Source organism: Helianthus annuus, chromosome 5 (assembly GCF_002127325.2).
Source record: "Helianthus annuus cultivar XRQ/B chromosome 5, HanXRQr2.0-SUNRISE, whole genome shotgun sequence".
NCBI classification, from domain to species: Eukaryota; Viridiplantae; Streptophyta; class Magnoliopsida; order Asterales; family Asteraceae; genus Helianthus; species Helianthus annuus.
Genome location: NC_035437.2, coordinates 3,599,713 through 3,614,029, shown reverse-complemented (window position 1 = coordinate 3,614,029; position 14,317 = coordinate 3,599,713). Strand labels below are relative to the sequence as shown.

At 36.5% G+C, this 14,317-nt stretch overlaps 1 protein-coding gene and 1 pseudogene across 1 annotated transcript; one reads left to right on the top strand and one right to left on the bottom strand.

Annotated features, from left to right (window-relative positions):
• Positions 1–345: 345 nt before the first annotated feature.
• Positions 346–1,332, top strand: LOC118479298. The gene has a single exon (XM_035989813.1). It carries the CDS (start codon positions 346–348, stop codon positions 1,330–1,332), a length of 987 nt encoding a protein of 328 aa, XP_035845706.1.
• A 1,516-nt stretch (positions 1,333–2,848) lies between these two features.
• Positions 2,849–6,631, bottom strand: LOC110939715 (annotated as a pseudogene).
• Positions 6,632–14,317: the final 7,686 nt, after the last annotated feature.

The following is a 14,317-nucleotide window of genomic DNA, read 5'->3' as shown; positions in this document are numbered from 1 at the left end:
ATCGCAAGGCATCGCAGGGAATTCGCGATCAGGTTTCATTTTCGTTTTCAATTCGCAAGTTCAATTCATTTTTAGTTTCGGTTCTAGGGTGATCGGTTGAACCGAAGGGTTGGTTAGGAATCTAGGGTTTGTTTGATTCCGGAGTTTAGTGCGAATTACATTGTTGATTACTACGCGTTGTGGTTATTCGCGGGTTAAGATTTGAAAGTTTATTAAATTCAAGGGAATTGAATTTTACCGGTACGGGTGGTTCGTATTGGTGGACAAGAAGTTTTTTAGAAACAAAAAGTGAAGGGTTGTTTTGATTACAAGTTTGTCAAAGTGAAAATCATTTGGTCAGAAACCATGTCGGGAGCAACCGGACCGAATCAACAAATTGTAATTCAAAAGGAAGGAAGTTCTCTTTCCCAGTTTCAGTGTCCGATTCTGAAACCAACAAACTATACAGTTTGGGCTATTCGTATCAAGACGATTCTTGAAGCGAATGGTTTGTGGGAAACGATTGAACCGTCAGAAAATGCAACGGTAGACACCAAGAAAGATAAGTCTGCAATTGCATATCTGTTTCAAGCAATACCAGAAGACGTTGTATTGCAAGTTGCAAGTTGTAAAACTGCAAAAGAGATTTGGGATAATCTAAAGGTTAGACACGTTGGTGTTGATCGGGTACAAAAGGCGCGTATGCACACGCTATTGTCAGAATTTGAGTTATTGCAAATGAAGGAAGATGACACAATAGACGAGTTCACTGCAAAGATTAATAGTATTGTTACACGGGCAAGCGAGTACGGAAGGACGTTGAATCAATCCACTCTGGTACGAAAACTTCTAAACGCCGTGCCAGATAGATTTATTCAAATAGTTGCATCAATCGAGCAATACTCCGATCTAGACACAATGACGCTAGACGAAGCTATTGGTAGATTAAAAACGTATGAAGAAAGGTTAAAGTTGAAGAAAAAGGAAAGCCCCGTGAACAATCTAGAAGAACTCATGTATGCGGGTCATGGACAACATGTTGGAAATCATGGACGAGGGAGATTCCGTCCATCACGAGGCCGAGGGAGAGGCAATTATCAACATAGGGGTGAAGGAAACATCTCTTACGAGTCGGAAGGAACCGACAAACCACGAAGGAATGATAGCAAGCAAGAAACATCGGCTATGAGAGATAAGTCAAAAATCACTTGCTACAGATGTGAGAAACTTGGGCACTATGCCTATGAATGCCCAACCAAGAAAACCAAAGAAAGTGAGACACTATTGGTCGAAATAGAAGAAGATGATGATGAACCGGCACTTCTGATGTGCCTAGACGCTGAAGAGAAATAGAAACGTGAAACTTGGTCGTGTGAAACGATCAAAGGGAAAACCGTGTGATGCGGAGGAAGATAACCTGTGAAAGGTATAACAAAACAGTCCAGTGAGTGGATCAGATCAAAGCGAAGAATCCGTGAGGGAAGCAATCAATGATGAAGAACTCGTTGTGAGAGACAACCGTGAAGAGGATATTTAATCTGTGATAGATCAAGAAGAAGACGCGCGTATCCTGTGACTGGGTCAAAAGAAGAATTGTTGTGTGACACAACCGCAAGGGAGATCTGAGTGAGTTAGATTATCCAAAATCTATGCGAGATGGATGCAAGTCATGTGATATGATGGTGGGCAAGTTAATCAAGACCGGTGAAGTTCGTGTTGAGACAACTACACAAGAAAAGATTCGTGTGATACAAATCAAGTGCGGTCAAGGCAAGTGTGAAGCAAAGTATTCGTGTGAAGCAAGGTTCGTGAAGAACATGGTTCGTGAGGAGCAAGGTTCGTGAATAAGAAGATACATGTGAAGTGTTAGGTACCGAGGAGACTCGAGATGATAAAGCTACTCGGAGTTCAAGATCTACAACTTAAGGATGTTCATGATTAGGGGGGTGAATGAAATCACTAATCATATACATCCTCAAGTACAAGGGTTATTGTGTATATAGTTAATATTTATTTAGATGGCGGTTACAAAGTACGAGGACCAAAGTTGACAAAGTGGAAATTGGAAACTAACTTCATAACCGAAAGGGTGTGTCTCTCTACACACACCCATTCGAAATCAATGCAAGGCAAAGAACAAGGAGACGCAACTGTTGGATCGAGTGGCCAAGATTCAACACACCTCTTCAAGATTCAATCTCAACCACACATCCAAGAGACACGACTTTTCACGAAGAGACGCGTCTATTCACTCGTACCCGTAGGAAACTATAAATAGGATAGATTGTTTTCATTTGTAACTTACACTCTCAATTCAATTTGTACATACATTCAAGTTATTGTTTATGCAAGTTTGTTTATCACGTTCTAGAGATCAAAGATCCATTTTGGGGCCAACAAGTGGTTGACGCACATCCCTCATAACAAGTTCCACTATGTCTTCTATGTAGCTTGTTGAAGGTCGTCACCAAAAGATCGTAATTCGTTGCTTTTGTGTATACTAGTAAAATTTGTGAATCAAAAACACAAACTATCAAAGATTGTTTGAAATCAAAAGGACAAATAAATTGAACAAAGAAACAAATTAACACTAGATCATTGAAATGTTATTATCACATACCATTTAATTAGTTCATACATCGACCCATTATATATACATTATGAACCATCACAAGTTCGCAACGCTTGCTAAACACCGGTATAACCTAATTTACCTGATTACAAATCAACCCCTACCAATTATAACATAAAAAAGTTTCACCCTAAACATAATTTACAATGCAGAAATGAAATACAATTATACACAACTAATATGGGGAACAAGCTAACAACTTCTCAAAAGCGATACACGATGTATATCATGATCACATGGATAATCATATCGATCTATTAACGCACGTCTTGGCCTTTTGTCAACAAAAAGAAAATTCTGCCCCATGTATATATGAACTATGACATAAAACAATATGTATCAGTATACTGTAATTCATCTTTTAAGTGCAGATGCACTATACTAAGTGTTGATTCAGGCCCCAAAATACATACACTCAACACACACTATTTGGGACTTTTCTATATATCTCAAACTCCAAATAACAATTACAAGGGTGCTAAAAATGAAAGCATGATACTACTATTTATAATAAACAAACAAGAAAAAAACACATGCTAAATAAAGCCACTAGTTGCTGAATTTTAGAGCTACTCCAACGTTCCCAAGCTCACACGATCACACCCAACAAACCCGGTACTACTAACTACCCGATCAAAACAAACAACACATACTCATAACTTATCCAAAGGATCACTGACCGTGGACCGTGAATAAAACGATTAACACAACACTAAGTGCAATGCAAAAATTATCTTGGAACCATCTCAGAATTAGTAACATCATTTACAGAAACTAGTGGTGACTCGGATCTGTTACTATCCTCCTTTGAAGCATCAATAGTACTGTGATAGAAAAATGCAGGCTCTAGTGGTACTTGTAGAGTGAGGGAGGAACTACCGAGCATCAAAACGACTTGAGACATAGTTGGTCTGTCGATGGCATTTTTTTGAACACATAATAATGCTATGTGAACGCTTCTAAAGATGTCATTTAAAGAATTTGGCCCTTTCAACAATACGGGGTCGATTATGTTTGCTAGTGTTCCATCTCGCCAACTTTTCCAGGCCTAGAAGAGATCAATATATTTTTTTATGATATGATGTAACATTGCAAAAAAAACAATGAAAACATATACCGGTTTCAATTTCGAAATGAATCAAACACTTACATAGCTGAGTAGGTAGACACCATCCTCTTGTTGGAAATTTTGGTTGCTTTGACCTGTTATAATTTCTAACACCAACACTCCAAAGCTAAAAACATCTAATTTGATTGAGAAATGACCATGCATGACGTATTCAGGTGCCATATAACCACTGCAAGATTGAATCAAGAGAATAAAAGTTAATACTTATAAGAGGACTATGATAACATAATAAGCCACAACACTTGCATCTGATAATGTTTTATTAACTTGTAAGAAAGTAGGTGGTGAACACTATGTCGTTAAAACTATGTCCCTTTAATTAAATATGCGAACTATTATGTCACGTGTGTTTGGAAATAATCAATAATCTAGGCTCAAATTGTTGTATACTTACTAGGTTCCGACAACCCTGCCAGTATTGCCTTGTGTTTCATTAGGTTTAAACAATCTTGCCATTCCAAAATCTGTGATTTTAGCATTCATATCATTATCCAACAAAACATTACTAGCTTTGAGATCACGATGGAGGATTCTTAGACGTGAGTCTTCATGAAGGTAAAGTAGTCCTCGAGCAACACCTTCTATTATGTTGTATCTTTTTTCCCAATCGAGAAGTGCGCTCTTAGTTGGATCTGCAAATTTACACGTTAAAAACACATTAAAAATACTTCATTACCAAATTCATTTGTGCATTGAGAAGAGTTTCATTACCGAACAAAAACTTATCTAGGCTTGAATTTGGCAAATAATCGTATATGAGGAGTCTTTCCTTTTCTTCTAGGCAGAAGCCAAGCAACCCAACTAAATTACGATGGTGAAGTTTAGCGACCAAAAGTACTTCATTCTTGAATTGTTGTTCACCTTGTCCAGAATCTCTTGATAACCTTTTCACCGCTATTAGTCTTCCATCTTCTAGTTCTCCCTTGATAACATTAGGCCACAATTGTTTATTCCATTCGTTTTACATGATGAAATTGAACCCTACTCCAGTGTCGTTTATAAAAAATAATTAAATTACCTTGTAAACTGATCCAAATCCACCTTCTCCGATCTTATTATCTTCACTAAAATCATTTGTTGCTGCTAACACTGTATCCAAACTGTATTCCAAAAATTCCAGAATGCTGATTTCCGTAATTTTACCTAGGGGGATTGGGAACAACAATATCAAGGTTTAGGTTTCATTCATCGTGAACCAACAAACCACAACAATCTTTTGGTGTGTTCAGTTTCACTACCAAAATGGTTTTACTAGTGTTATTCCCTTTGTAGTAAAACTAAGATATGTTTTGGGTGAATGGTAAAGATTATATTCAAAAACTTACTTTCTAAACTTGCTTGAAGCAATTTCTTCTTCCTGAATATTGCGAGGTTGCAAATAGTAACGGCTATTATAGCACATGCAGCGGTTGTTATAACGATAGATGACACTATTCGAGTCAGGTTTTTTGGTTTTCCTCCTGTCACTATAGTAAAAGAATAGTGGTCACATAAATGTTTGGTAGATTAGTTTAAATGGCTCACATACCTACAAATTGTCTTTTGGAGTCTTTTTTAACAAAACCCATGGTAACATTCTTAACCATACCTTTGTATTAAAAACTTGCCAAAAATAGATGTAATGTTAGATTTATTTCAAAACTCAGTAACTTTCTATTAATAACTCAACATCAAAACAATTCTTAGTAATTATAAATATAAGTTCGCTACTTCTCTAATTTCTTGATAAAGTAATCAAATTTGGTCAGGATTGACTCTTAAAAGACGAATATTGGGGTTTAATTTAATCATAAAAGTGCCAAACCAACAAATTACAAACAAATGACAGGTAAACGGGTAACAAGTTATGCCGCAACCCCCCCTTTTGAATTGCAAAACTGATCCTATCAAAGACGAGCCACTCTTAAGGGTACGTCAAGAAATTACTATTTATAACCCGCTGGACCTTGTTCAGATCATTTAGGTAATTAGACATGTACTTAAAAATATATAAGCTCACGATTCAACAACACTTTGACATATACAAATGTGTGTAAAGTAAATTTAGTAGTCCATAGATTACTATTAAAAATGAAAATATAGTGTACCAGATGGAGGTGGAGGTGGAGGAGGAGGACGTGGAGGAAGAACCGCAACGTCGTTATAAAACCGATTCGCTTCATACCTTAAATTGCACAGAGGGAGAAGCACCCTCGCCCCAGTTTTCCCGTAACAACATTTAGCAAGTTGGCCAACCGCGTCCTCCAAGCAATTAGTACACTGTTGATTCGATAGATCCGGAGTACACTGCACAAGTCCATACGTGACAGTGGCATTAGGTCCTATCACTGTGCCAGTAGCATACTTAAGCAGACCGCCATCAGCCGCTTCAGCTGTAAGATTTTCAAACAACTTCACCACATCCTGATGGAATCGGGCACCGTCAGTGGCGTTATTCGGACTAGCATGCGTTATAAAGTTTTTTATTTGAGTTTTCCCCAAAACAGTCACATTGGAATACTTGACCATACAATTATCATAATATACAGCTGAATCCATCTGATTGGGGCACTCCTGCCTCAATCTCACAATAGACCTATTCAAGCAATCACCACATGCATTCCTTTCGGTGTCACCTCGGCAAAGGGCGATGGCATTGGCTGTGTCCGGTTTCGGCCTGAAGAGCTGTTGAAGAAACCATACCCAGAGTTGGTGGTGGGAAGAATGGCGAGTGCCCGATCGAGATTTGTTCCGAAAGTACTGTCGGAAGTGTAATTGAAACCTATTTCACATAGTTTATCAACGAAATCAGTATCAGTTTGAGCTAGCACGGAATATATGAAAATAAATGAGAAAAACAAATGAGTGAGTTTTGACATGATTCTGCCACTGTTGTTGATGGTAGGAAAGAAGGTGGTGAGTTAGCCATTCCTCGTGAAGCTTATATAGAAGAAGAAACAAAGTCACAATTGAGTTAATTAGTAAACCGATTAAACAAGGACACGTTATACGATAGGGACAGACTGATAAAATCTTTTGAAAATTCATATTGCGGAAATTAAAGGGAAAATTACGAGAATATACTTTTTATTTTTTTATTTTTATTATTTTTTTTTGAAATTTTATTAAAAAACAGAGATCAAGCCCAACAAGTCCGACACAACACCACAACTTACAACATTTACAAAGGAAATTTACACCATATAGTTGAATAGAATTTTTCTTGACTTTCAGCCTATTAAAACTAAACCAGCTAGTTATTATCTCTCACTTGTGGCCTAGTGGTAGGAGACTTGGATTTTCCAATGTAGACTCAAGTTCAATTCCCACTTGTGTTATATTGGGCTGGATATTGGGCAATGATGGTGACAACCCCACCGAGGGGGTTCGATCCTGAGGCGCACCCCGGTTTTCATCCGGCTGTTATTTCAGCGAGACAACTCGTGTGGAGGCAGTACGGTTTCCGGGGGAACGCCGTAACCAAGTCTGGCCAACCTAGCGCGGACCTGGTTAAGACAACGTAAGTCTCAGAGCCGTCCCCGAAAACTCTTGAAAAAATTTAGGCTGGCGACGAAAAAAATTGGGCCAAAAATTATGGCTAAGGGTAAGTGAATTACAAAAACAAAAACAAAAACATAGTGATGGAACAAAGACTCGAACTTGAGACCTTTACATTATTTTGAGATGGTTTATGCCACTACACCACCAATATATTTTTGCATAACAAACGAATGAATATACTAAATATATACAAGCTTATAAAGACTTTTCAGGCCCTTTGAAATCTTGGGCCTCGGGCGTCGGCACGGGTTTGCCGGACCCAGAGTCGGCCCTGGTAAGTCTGGGCAGACTTGGCTAGGGTCGCCGATTAGACAGTGTGATATTGGGTCTCTCAAAAAGAAAGTCACCGTTCAAAAAAAAAACAAGCTAATCATTGTGCGGCACCTAAGATCTCAAAAAATAAGGTCCTCACTTTAACAAAAATAAATCTAAATACTATATATATATATATATAGGGAGGGGCTCATGCGAGAACCACCCTTATTGTGAGAACCTTGAGAACCAATGTGAACACAACCTAAAATAGCTAAAAAAAACCTAAAAAAAACCTAACCCCCCCCCCCCTAAAAAAAACCTAAACCCCCCCACCCCCCCCCCCAAAGCTAAATGCTAAAAACTAAAACCCCCAAAAAAACAAAAAAAAAACATAACTACATAACGTTATTTTACTAAATTGTGAAAATAACGTTAAAAGAGTCGGATGGTTAATCATGCATCATGTGGTAGCGTTGATAGTCGAAAGACAAGGGGGTACATACACTAATCGGCATTTGTCTCAATTGGTGAGTGTTATGTGCCTTATGTCTAAGGCTTGATACAAAACTACAATCGACGGAGGTTTCACTGGAAGCAACTTCTCTATTTCTACGGGATAGAGGTAAGACTGTCTACATCTTACCCTCCTCAAACCCTACACTACAAGAAAAGACCACTATTAGCGGCGACAGGCCAGCTGTCGCCGCTATTGGTCGATCAACGTCAAACCCAAACCCCAGCCGTTGATCATTATTCATTATTCTGATCTAACGGTTGGGGATTAAAAAGGCAATACCGGCGACCGAATAGGATCAATAGCGGAGACATTCTTTCTCCGCTAAAGGTAGGTGTCCCACTTTAATCCCCAGCCAAACATATCTTATCCTGGTTAACCCTAGTTAACCTAATAGCGGCGACAATCGATCAGTAGCGGCGACAGCCCATCGCCGGTAAAACTCTTTCCGTAAAAAGCCTATACAGCGCGATTTCTTCCCTCCTCCTTCACTTTTCCCCCCAAATCTCTTCATCTTACCGCCGGAGAACCGCATTTTTTCATCAAATCGGTTAGTTTAACTTATTTTTTGTTAAACCTCTTCTCTATTTTGTTATTTACATGTTATAGACTTTAATTTTTGCTCGTTTTTGTGTATATTTATATTTATGGAAGAAAATTCGGATCACCACCATCACCTCTCCGGTCACCACCATCACTTCTCCGGTCACCACCTCGTCTCCGCGGTCTACATCTACTTGAAAGCTTGAAATTACGGTTAGTTTTATATGATTTATTTCAAAGTTTAGAAATTGTATAATTTTTTGTTTAGTTATGTAAATGTATATGTAAGAATGTATGTTTGTATGTAAATGTTTGTGAAAATGTATAATGCAGGTGTATTTGGTGAAAATGAGTATATGTAGGTGTATGTAGGTGTATGTATATGTATGTAGGTGTATGTAAGGATGTATATTTGTATGTAAATGTTTGTGAAAATGTATAATGTAGGTGTATTTGGTGAAAATGAGTATATGTAGGTGTATGTATTTGTGTATGTAGGTGTATGTATGTGTATGTAGGTGTATGTAACGATGTATATTTGTATGTAAATGTTTGTGAAAATGTATAATGTAGGTGTAATTGGTGAAAATGAGTATATGTAGGTGTAGGTGTATGTATTTGTGTAGTCTCACTAAAAAAAGTTATTGTAATTTATATTGATTTGTATTTGATAAACACTTGTTTGAAATATTTATTTGAATTTGAGTTACACTTGTTGTACTTTCCCTTAATTTCTATTAGATACACATGCTGTAACATTTGTAACTTTACAGGGATTATGTTTTCGGTATTGCTTATATTCGCTTATCTGATGGCGGATGTGGCCCCATGGGGACATGGGGGTGACGGTGCTGGTGATCCACCGCCTCCTGGTGGATTTCGTGGCACGCACGAGACTGACGGTAAGTTTTTTACTAAATTATTTTGTAGTCCTTATATCTTATATATATTATAAATGTTGTTACTAATTATTTTGTTTTAATTGCAGCGGTTCCCCCGAAGAGTTGTATTTGTATAAAACATGGTATGTAATTGTAAAATGTAAGTTTGTGAGTTGTAAATGTAAGGAAATCGAGATCACTAATGTTTTGCAAGGAAATTAACATGTGTGACGACATAGGAAGCATCCAACCCTAGACAATTTTCCGTCGTTTCTCGACTTAAGACCCAAAAGCACTCTTAGGCAAATGTAGGGGCCAAGAGTGAGGCTTCCTTAAACCCATTAGATCTAACATTTCGCTTCCCGGTCTAAATGTATACGTGATTAATGGTGCTTAAGTTTCACCCTATTCGTAACATGATCATTCCTTAGTTTTGTTTCAATATACCACATAGTACATGTATTTTCCCCAAACTTGTGAAAACAAGAAAATGTTTAAAAGTGGGGACATGAACTCACTGTTTTGGCGTCTTCAGCGTCTAAACTGTCTAAACTCCATCGGTGTCTGCTTTGTATGCGACGTGACCTATAAATGTTCTATGTATGTTATTCACCTAAACTTGTAACTAACTAGGTACAAATTACCATCTTGAGTTATGTATTTGTTTTGTTTTGATCGTATATATTCGTCACATCTTGAAATATAAGTAGAACATATCCAAATCTAAGTATAACATATACAAAGACATGATTAAGTTGACAGTAAGTTTATTGAGTTCACTATAGTCGATGATTATAGATGAAATATAAGTAGAATATATACAAATCTAAGTATAACATATACAAATACATGATTAATTAGACAATATGATTGATTCAGAAAAAAATACCTAGATGAAGAAGAAATCAATGTAGATGAGCAGGGGATGAATTAGTTGCGAATGTAGAAGGATCGGCTTAGATTTAGGGTTTTTGATTTGCCATAAAGATTGAAAGGAGAGGTTGTAAACATTATGGAAGGTATTTTGTGAATGAAATTAGGGTGAGGAAAAAAGTGGACATACGATCCTTTGGTTTTAGCGCTCAAAATCAGTCAAGTTTGAGTATCACTCTGCCATGTGACAATAATTGGTGTAAGAGGCTGAAAGGTGACCATAGTTTTTGCTTTAGTATAAGGTATAAATTTAATGTAAACTTTTTATGTAACCAATTATGACTTTTGAGTCGTTCTAAGTCTATAACCTGATATATCTATGTTTGTCTTATTTGACAAGAATCTCGATAAGTATTAGACCACCAACTTTCACTCCACATCACTGGCACATCATAAACTAACTGTCACCTTATTGACACATCACCACACCATTTTCCTTCACTTTTTTTCATTAACCACTACTATGGTTTCACTAGTTTTCACTCACCCATTTCATTTTTTAATCATTATCCACTTTTTAAATCTTTTTTTATATAAACTAATTTACTTAAAAAATTGAATAAAATCACACTCATATTAAAATAACTAAAATAAAAATGCATAAACACTAAATTCGTAAATTAAAAATACATTAAGCATAAGAGTAGTAGAATAATAATAAATTAAAATCAATGGCGTCTTCATCACATGCACCATAAGACTGACGGCGTCGGACTTTTGTTGTTTGAGGGCTAACAATTGTTTGATACTCTCATCGAGTTTATTCATTTTGGCTCCGAGATAAATAGTTATAGTTTTATAAAATTTTGAAAAAGATGAAGAGAAAAGAGGGTTGAAAATGTGTGTTGTGTTTAAAAATAGCAAGTGGGGTAAGTGTTATATACATTTCTGATTTTTATAAAATTACTCTTTTTATGGTTGAATAGTCAAGTGACCGTTGGAGTGGTCCCTACATGCACAACCCGTCCTCATGACATAGCGAGCCTCATGAGAAGCCCCCTAACGCCGGCCAGCTAACCACCTGACAAAGGGGTAAGCCGATAATAAACCGTTTAATGAAAGGCTAGAAATCATATAGTTTATAATGACACAATAAACTAGTTTGTCGTACGTACTTTTTTTACACATGTGAGATTATTCTTTTTAACTTTTTTTGTTTATCCGCAGGAACAATGCATAAAATTTAAGTTTTTTTTTTTTTTTTTTCTTTATCTCCATCTCATCTATAAATAATCATCCTTTTCTAAATCTATCTTTTATGTTTTGTTAATTATTCTATGCCATATTCTCCATCTCTATCTCTACAATATCTTTTACTACAATTTATTTATCTTTCTTCCAGGTTTGAGGTACAAACTGAAATACTTGAGATAAAATCTTTAAACTTTGAAGATATAAATAATGACTTTCTATATAAATAAAGATTTTTATTTTTTTGGAGATGGATATGGAGATTCCTGAATGCATAAGAAATATAAGATAAATATAAAATAGAGATATTGATCCCAATGTGAATACTATGTAATAAATATAAAATGTGAATGCTATGTGGGGTATTTTTCGCATAAAACTTTTAGGAGTTTCTACCTTTAAACTTTCGTACACAATAAAAAACCTTGTTTGGTTGAAGGAACTTGAAGTTTTAGGTTAGGAGCTTGAAGCTTTTGCTTGAACGCTTCTACTAGTAGCGTTTAGAAGGAGTTACAAGCTTTTAGGGAAAAATGACTATTTTAACCTCTAAATATAATAAATTTTTTAATGCACAAACTTTTTAAATTTTTAGTTATGTCCGTTTTGATCATCTTATACATTTTATTAAAAGATACAGCTACTCTTTCAAACACCAAATATATCTAAAAAGTTACAACTACTAGCTATCAGCTTCCAGCCACCAGCAACAGCCAAAAACTACTTTTGCCAAGCATACTCGTAGTATGAATAGTGAATTTCTATATAAATAAAGTTGGATAGTGGAAGAAAAATAATGATTGATAAGTGACATGTAAACGAACCAACGAAGCAACATCATCCAACCAAAAGCCATGAACACGTATCTTGGAAAATATTAGCATTCATTGATTCTTGACCCAGGTCAAGCAACCGCGTAGTCTTTCTTATCAACCAAATCAAAGAGTACCGAACACGGTGGTGATCGGATGCCTGATTAGAAAAGAAAAGACATTTTCATATTGATTAAGTTTCGGGCTATTTTACAACAGTAACATATTTTTATATTCCAAGAAAGTGTTTTTTAGAAGAGCATTGTTTTAACAGAAAAACAAATCAACCGTAAAAGGATAGCCCCCTAGAACGAACAACATCAACAAGATACAAAATGTATATGCGACCAAAGATACACAATACACCTCCCTCATAGCAAGAATGGATTGGATACACCCACGGCTATAGAATGCAATAAAACACAGATTGTCTCCCGTGTAAACAAATACAACTAAAAACTGTAAATATTTATTAATAACTTCACCTTGTAGTTAAATCTGGTTCGACAAGTGGACCGGTAACACGACTGGTTTGTTGTACGATCTAGTCGGTGAAAGTAATACGTTTGTTATTTAAAAGCAATAAATAAACAAGTAAAAAATATTGTTGGCGCGTACATGTCCATTGTATATTACTAGCATAGTAGCATGCTTGTAAAAGTCACGCCTAGGCTCCGAGTACTCCTCGAGTGCTTGCTACAAGGTAGGCTGCCGAGGCCCAAGTACTGATCGCCTACGTCGATAACTCCCCGGGTAATCTCCGCCTATGACGAGTACTTCTCGAGTACTCTCAAATTCAACTAGAGAGCGCCTAGCGACTTTTACAACCATGATTACTAGTTTATACCCCGTCCGCGTTGCGGGGCGCTAGGCCAAATATTTCTCTACCAACTAAAACAAAACACTATCATAGTTTTGAGAGAAAAAAAATAAAACAATGAGAAAACTGTAATTTTAAACTAAGTGCAAAACTGTAATTTGTCATGACCAATGAGCGAGCGCTAGCGAATAAAAATTACAATGAGTCGACCAATTAAAACAAAACACTATCATAGGTTTGCAAGAAAAAAAAACGAAAACGATGGCAAGACTGTAATTTTGAACCGAGGGAAAATCGTAAGTTTGACTGGGGTAAATTCACAATTTATCAAAAGCTACAATGATGGCAAAATTGTAAATTTGAACCGGGGGCAAAATCGTAATTTTGAACTGGGGAGGCAAAATCGTAATTCTAAGTTGAGGTAAAATCGTAATTTATTCGGGTCAATCGAGAAATGACAGGCAGCTCCCCTCTATGGCTTTTGTGTATATATAAATTTGATTTGTTATGTAAAAATAAATATATAGGTTAAACTAACCATAAGATGTCTATACGTTTATAAGATATTAATCAAGTCAAAATGTAATCATCTGAAACATTATACAAAGCAGTAGCCGGAAGACATGGCCGTTCCGTGATTGTATGGTGGATTGGCAACGAAGACTTCGTCCAAGGCTCATACAAGATCACACCCCATGGTCGCTAGTACAGTCGCACTGTGAAGCGACAGACTTAGTTCAAGCCAAGTAATCTACATACACAAGATCATTAATGCAACAAAGATATGTTATAAAATATAGAGTTAATTGCTCGGATGGTCCCTGTGGTTTTACGTTTTTTCACGTTTAGTCCCCACCTTTTGAAAATAGCATGTATGCTCACTATGGTTTGTCATTTTGTTACTCGGATAGTCCCCCAACATTTACTCTGGGGACTATCCGAGTAACAAAATGACAAACCATAGGGAGCATACCTGCTATTTTCAAACTAATTGACATCTACTCAGGGACTATCCGAGTAACAAAATGACAAACCATAGGGAGCATATCTGCTATTTTCAAAAGGTGGGGACTAAACGTGAAAAAACTTGA

Bases quoted from the DNA above. Each gene is read 5' to 3' on its own strand.
- LOC118479298 (XM_035989813.1), top strand. From the start codon at position 346: ATGTCGGGAGCAACCGGACCGAATCAACAAATTGTAATTCAAAAGGAA.